The 7,134-nt window shown below is 31.4% G+C and overlaps 1 protein-coding gene across 1 annotated transcript; it reads right to left on the bottom strand.

The window, feature by feature from the left end:
- Positions 1-1,115: 1,115 nt before the first annotated feature.
- LOC127244368 (GATA transcription factor 11-like) lies at positions 1,116-6,583 on the bottom strand. Its single transcript, XM_051264861.1, has 3 exons — positions 6,390-6,583; positions 4,847-5,110; positions 1,116-2,024 (listed from the first exon to the last, which is right to left on the bottom strand). Exons 2-3 carry the CDS (start codon positions 5,105-5,107, stop codon positions 1,380-1,382), a joined length of 906 nt encoding a protein of 301 aa, XP_051120818.1. The 5' UTR covers positions 5,108-5,110; positions 6,390-6,583; the 3' UTR covers positions 1,116-1,379.
- Between the last annotated feature and the right edge of the window lie 551 nt (positions 6,584-7,134).

Here is a 7,134-nt window from a genome sequence, read left to right as displayed (position 1 = left end):
TTTGTAGTGAAATATTCGAAATTGCGAATCGTATCCGAATCAAAAATTTTTGGTTAATCAAAAATATTTGCAATATTTGCAAATAATTCGAACCGAACCAAAATTAAAAAAAAAATTATATTAAAAAATAATTAAAATTCTAATTAAATCAAAATATTTACAAATATTTCAAATATCCGAACCGAAATCAAACCGAATATAATTATTTATATAAATTTTAAAATATAATAATATAAATATACAAATATATTTGGTTCGGTTGACCGAACCGAAAAAGTAAAAAATCGAAACCAAACCGAAATGAAAAAATATGCAGTATTTGTATTCGAACCAAATTTGCTCGATTAATCGAAAATTCGGTTCGATTTTTTTTTTTTTTTTTTTGCCATTCATCACATACAATCCTTACACGTTATTTATTTTTTCTTTTTGCCATTGATCACATACAATCCTTACACGTTAATATATATATATATATATATATATTTATGTATTTATTAACAAAGGATGACGATGGAACTCGAAGACAAAAGGTTCTAAAACACATGAATTTTCTGCATCTCATTCGAAGGCCTTGTGCCACGTATTTAAATTAATACTCCCACTCTCTCACTTATCTATTTAATATTTATATAATAAATTGTAAAAATATTTTTAATATCAGTATAAATACAACTATTAAAAAAATAAATACTTTATTATGGAACGAACCAAAATAAAATTAAAAAAATAAATTGGTAATGGACGATGAAAGTACTACTTATTTTCGAAAACAATTGACCAATCATTACGGCTATCATAAAAATACAATCCCTTAATTAAAACCTATCGAAAAATACAATCCCAAAATTTAGAGAAAATAAAATCCCAAAATTAGTAATACCTGATAATAAGTCAATTCAAAAACTAATATATAGTAGCATATCATGCAATCCCATTTTCAGACAGAAATAGTAGTAGTAGTATTGTAAGTATCGTCTTCTCCACCCACCTAAACAACCTAAGACTCTGTCTCATCCCTCCAACACACTTCTCTACAAAGAATGAATGATTCCCTAACCAAAATCGAACAAAAAGGAAAAAGTACCAACAAAGAAAAAAAAAAAAAAACCCAATAAAGGAACCAACCAATTAACAAGATTAATCCAACAGAGAACAAAACTAAAACTCCATCATCATCATCATCATCATCATCATCATGATCATCAGTAGTGTACTCCAACCTTTCTTCTTAACTTTCATTTCTTCTCCTACCAAGAAAACATTCAACAGACAGACAGACAGACAGACGACACAGAGACACAGACACAACACTATTGTCTTCACCACGACAACATTAATTCATTCATTCGGGCCACAACACAAAATTAACCTAACATTCAATTACCATTCATTATTTCCATCACCTGATGAACCTGCCCTTTGTTCCGCATCTCCAACACTTTCTTGTGCGAGTTCGAATGCACCGCCGCCACGAATGTCGGGCTCGCCGCCGGCCGGTACTCCGGGAACAGCCGACCCGACCTGTACCTGACTCCGCAAGCATTGCACAGTGTCTTCGGCCCCATCGGCCCCTCTCTCCATTGGGGCGTCTTCGTCACTTGACAATGAGTGCATTTCTTGATGGCCCCCGAATTTTGCGGCTCGACCCCGTCGGTTGTCGGGTCCATTGCCACCACCGCTGCTGATTCAACGGAAATCTGCAGCCGGGATTGCTTCTTTTTCGCCCCTTTTGTCCTACGCGCATTTTGAGTCTTCCGGGAGGTCAATAGCGGCAACACTGAAACCCATGGGTTCGCGCCGGATGGTCTAGATCGTCTTGATCTCACGCGTTTGTTGATGCGGGATTGCGGTAAACAGGCCTTTCCGGCTGACGAGGAGGCGCTACTTTCGAGCACCGAAACCGGGCTCGGCGATTGGAATAGAACTTGCTCCGAGACCATGTTGTATTTGTTTGGTTGAGGAACGCACGAGCCTGAAGAGTCCGAAAATTGGTAGAGTGCCGGCTTTGGCTCCGGGTCCATCTGAAACAGATCGAATATTCGTTAAATTTATGATGCCAAATTTAAAGGAAATATAATAGTGATCATTTGTGTTTATAGTTTCAAATTTTACGTAATCACGTCCGACGACTATTTCACCTAAAAAAACATCAAAACAAGGGGACAAGTGAACATACCCTAAACATTAAGGAGAATCAATCATATTTTACACACATATTGTTTATATAAGTATTGCACATTTTAATCACTTCACTTTCACGAACGTACTAATTATGTAAATATATATTCAAAAACTTCATTGCATTGAGATAATTTGTTAAAAGTGAGAGGAAATATAAAACAAAAGGAAAGGCAAGGACAATGCTAGAAGAAACTAAGATCACATTTTGTTGGATGAAATGGATTTGAAAATGAATTAAAATCACCAAAATTGAAATATACGAAATTTAAAATAATAGGTATTCAAATACAATGTTTGGATTTTATTACGATTTGACGGCGTGTTTGGTTGAGAAATTTGCGTTAAGACAATACAATGGATTTAAAATCTACTCAAATCCACTCGCTTAATATTTTAAAATACTCTTTAGTACTATGTCATTTCAAATACTTTATCGCCCCAACAATGGATTTAATTTCAAATCCGAGGTAATTTCTCAATCTATTTACTTAAAATCTAACTTTAAATCCAAATCTATCCACCCAAACGCACCCTAAAATCCATAGTCAAAACAAATGGCATTGAGGTCTTTGGATTGTTAAAGGAGATGGATTTCAAATCCATAACTAACTTCAATTATTTGAAACATATCACATCCACAAATGAAACTCCAATTCATTTGGTCCGAATAACCCGAAAAATAGGGCCTAAATCAACAAAAAATTATGTAAGAAAAAATACTTTTAGTAGAAATAATGTTTTAAGTGGAAATTTAGTAGAGACTATCTACGAACATTACGCAAGAGATTGTTTAAATGTTTTATGAAGGTAACTAAGGTTAGTAAAATTCATAGGAAACAAAGAGTATGTTCACCGAGTGTTTCATTCCTATACGATTCCTCAAAAATATTACCTAAAAATATATACTCCCTCCATCCCAACTCAATGTATCATTTTTATTATTTTCGTTCATCCACTCAAAAGTATCCATTTCATAGTAGAGTAAAAGTAATCAATATGCAAATATTTACACATTTTCACTAACTAATAAAATACTATTATTATTTAATCCACTAAAAAAAATAAATGGATACTTTCTTGGGACGGAGAGAATAATATATATACACCTAACAATAAAAATCAACAAAAATACACAAAATTATCATTTTTTTAATACTCCCTCCGTCCCACATACCGTGTTTGCTACAATGTAGACCCGGTATTTTAGGAGCGATATAATTAGTAAATAATTAAGAATGTATTAGTGAAAATAATTATCCGATAATATAAATAAGTATAAATTAAGATTAAGATAACTAATTAGTTTAATTAAAATTTAAAAAAAAAAATTAAAAAGTTTAAAATGAAATTAAAGTGTGTAATCATTTTCCAAAAAATGAAAGTAACATGGTATGTGGGACAGACAAAAACGGTAACGTGGACATGGTACGTGGGACAGAGGGAGTAATATTTTCACAATTTCTCATACCTCACAACAAAAACACTTAGAATTATAAATATTAACCAAAAATGCTCAAAGACTTTGTTTACTTTGAGATTTCCTTTTTTTTTTCAATTTATTTATTTATTTATTTTTTTTTTGCAATCTTTGTATTCTCTATAAAAATATATCATTTCATCTTATAAAACATCCCATCCAACCTTCTCTTCAAATTAAAATCTTTTAAAAAAAAAAAAATCACTAAGTAAAAGTGTATATTTGCTTGTGTTTTATTTTTCTACTTTTTACTATTCAATCTCCCAATTTCTCTAAATAAACATTACATCTAACAACTACTTCATATGGAAGATATCTAAAAGCAAAAATACAAAGTTAAATAATAATCATAATAATATTATTATTATTATTACTAAGTATATACTTTTTAGTAACAGAATATTAAAACTAAATAAGTTTTAATATATATATATATGTTTTATTATATATTGCAATTCATGTAGTTATCATCAATATGTAACTTTTATTCAAATATGTTATTGATGGTAAAAATATTAAAAATTAATAATTATATATCGAAAAAGAGATACAATTTGGATCCGAAGTCCTTTATCATTTTGGTTCTTTAAATGGGCACTATATATGTAAAATAGCCTTTATCACCCTCATGTTCACTCTAATGGTCCTAATTGTCCATGTTGCACTTAAACATGCATTGTGGACCCCAACATGCCATTTTCGATGAATGCGTGACTGTCGCAACATAAAATTTGAACTATTAGAGCAACAAAAAATGAGATACAAAACAATTTCGAATAAGTGTCCACTTAAAAGGCTAAAATTATATAAATAAAAAATAAATAAATGCCACTGATTAATAACTAAGACCTACGGTTAAAGTGACTTCATTCTCGTTTCATTCCTATGTTCCGACCGACAACTTTTCATAAAATGTGTCGTTATAACAAAGTTTATTAAATCATTTATCAACAAATATTAGACTTACAAAGTTCTATAAAATGAGATAGAAAGAAAAGGGAGAATAATATCTATCTAAAATGAAGAAATGTGAGAAAATGTTCAAACATTCATAAATATAAGTAGAAGAATGTATGATTCTAAGTTAATCGATCAAAATGTCTGGAAGCTAGGTCTAAATCAATAATGAAATTCATCTCCGTTTATTTAATGAAAAGACAACAAAAAATAAGTTATAGAACTCACTTGAGAGGGGAATGGAAACGGAAATGGAACCGGATGTTGTAGGTCGGTCTTGGCATGAGCGATCACCGACGATCCCATTAGGACATCATCAGATGGAATGGGTCCGAGATAGTGTGACTTGCTCGAATCCCAATCTCCTGCAAGCCCTTCTGCTTCTAAACTTTCCATCGGAAAATCCAAAATACCGTTAAGTATGTTGTCCAACTCATCGTCCTCTGTCGCCCCGCTCATTATCCCGTCCCAATTCTGAGGAAGTTCCATGTTCTAACAATATGTAAATACGAATCCCATTAGTATAATCCACAAAAGCGATGTATATGATCATCAATAATATTAATATAACTAACAAGGTAAATATCAATCACATGTTATTACAATTGCATGGCACTAAGGTTACTATGTTGTAAGAAAAATGGGAGCTTTAATGGTGAAAAAGAAATGTAAACCCGAACACAAAAGATAAAATGCAAGAAAGTTTTAGTTAATGATTCGGATACATTGGAGGCCCGTTTCGAAGAGCATGAAGAATCAATAGCCCTAACCGGACACAAATTTATTTCATATGACTTCAAAATGTTTTGACAATTACCTTTTAATCCAAACCTAAACCGAACAAAGGCTAGTCCTAACTCATCGATACAAATAATATCGCAATTTGGAAAGCTATGGAAATGTGGATGCATTCGAAACACAATTGACAATTTCCTTTACAATGAGAGCTATAGAAATATGGGAATCATTTAGAACTAGCAATAATGTTGTTCTTGATGCAAGTAATTTTCTTTACATAATATAATCTAAGAAAATACTGAAAATTGGTGTATAAAGTGAAATATAGATTACAACAAATTTTGGAACAAGAATATTACAATGGGTTCAAATTCGAAAATATATTAGGAAGAAAAAAGAGGCAAACTTTTTTCTTATTTATTTTTCAAATTCTCATAAAAAAAAAAAAAAAAAAAAAAAAAAAAAAAAAAAAACTAGAATCAACAAATGGAGTTTCCTTTTTTTTCCCTTTTTTTTTTTCGTTTTGCTTAATTGAAAAGCTAAAACCTTTTTCCCATTTTCCTACCAAACGACGACGTTTCTACGTTACCATCATAAAACGGCCGCTATTACTTTCAGACAACCATTGCCCCAAAACCCTACGCAAACACAAAAACAGTGCCTCCATTTCTCCCCCACAAACAAATATCTTCAGCAATTGAAGAACAAACCAAAATAAATTAAACAATTAAAAAAAAAAACCCAAATTCATAACCACGTCCTCAATTAAAGAGAAGAAAAAAAATCCCAAAAAATGCCCTTCAAAATCCATTTTCACCTCCATTTTTTGAGCAGCCAAACAGCCCCTAGCAACGAATGCATGCACCAAAGTGATAAACCCCCAAAAAATTTAAAAGTTTCGGTTTTTTTTTTTTTTAAAAAAAAATTGTGCTCTATTTTTTACTTTTGGGCAGCAGTGAGCGGAAAAAGACATGACAAAAACTAGGTCGAAAATGCAAGAAAGTAAAAATGGAGGAAAGAATTCGATACTTACCAGAAAGACAAACCCTAAAACCAAAATCCTCAGCAGCAGGAGGCCATTGGGATATTCCGAAGAGGGTTCATTTTTAAAATAGGGTGAGAAATTGGGACAACGGGGAGAATTTAAGACAAAGGGGAAAAAAATGAGGGAAAGAGCTTTCAGCAGATAGGGTAAGAAGATAGGGGCAGAGTTAGAGAGAGAGAGAATGAATTTCTTCAATGTCTTTTTATTTATTTATTTATTTAATTTTAATTTTAATTTATATTTATTTATTCCATTTTTTTAATCCTCTCTGTAATCTATGACTGTGGGCTTCTGTCTGAATTATGACAGTATGGGAGTAATCCAGTGCGACGCGGGTGCAGGAAATGAAATGTTCTCCACCGTCGGATGAGATCTGGATGGGTCCACTCGGTTTGAATGTACCGGTCAAATGGGCCCACACTGTGACCGGGTGAGTGTGCCTTCTAATGTGAGCAAAGTTATTCTTTTTTTATAAATAAATATTTTTATACTTTTTTTCGTGTGGACTAAAAATAATTCATAAGTATTTATTTGTTTTTTTCACGTAATTTTAAAAATATTAATATTATATTAATATATAATAAAAATAAAATAGATATAACTAAAATAATTTTATTATATACTATATAAAAGTAATGACGTTTGTATAATATATTGTAAGTTGTAAGAGTATTTGTAATGTTAGGTAGATAGTACCGTTACTAAAAAAAGAAATGAATATTTTGTTATTAGA

Source organism: Andrographis paniculata, unplaced genomic scaffold (genome assembly GCF_009805555.1).
Source record: "Andrographis paniculata isolate CXL003 unplaced genomic scaffold, ASM980555v1 Contig9END, whole genome shotgun sequence".
Taxonomy (NCBI): domain Eukaryota; kingdom Viridiplantae; phylum Streptophyta; class Magnoliopsida; order Lamiales; family Acanthaceae; genus Andrographis; species Andrographis paniculata.
The sequence above is the reverse complement of the archived record's forward strand: the minus strand, read 5'-3'. Positions and strand labels throughout refer to the sequence as shown.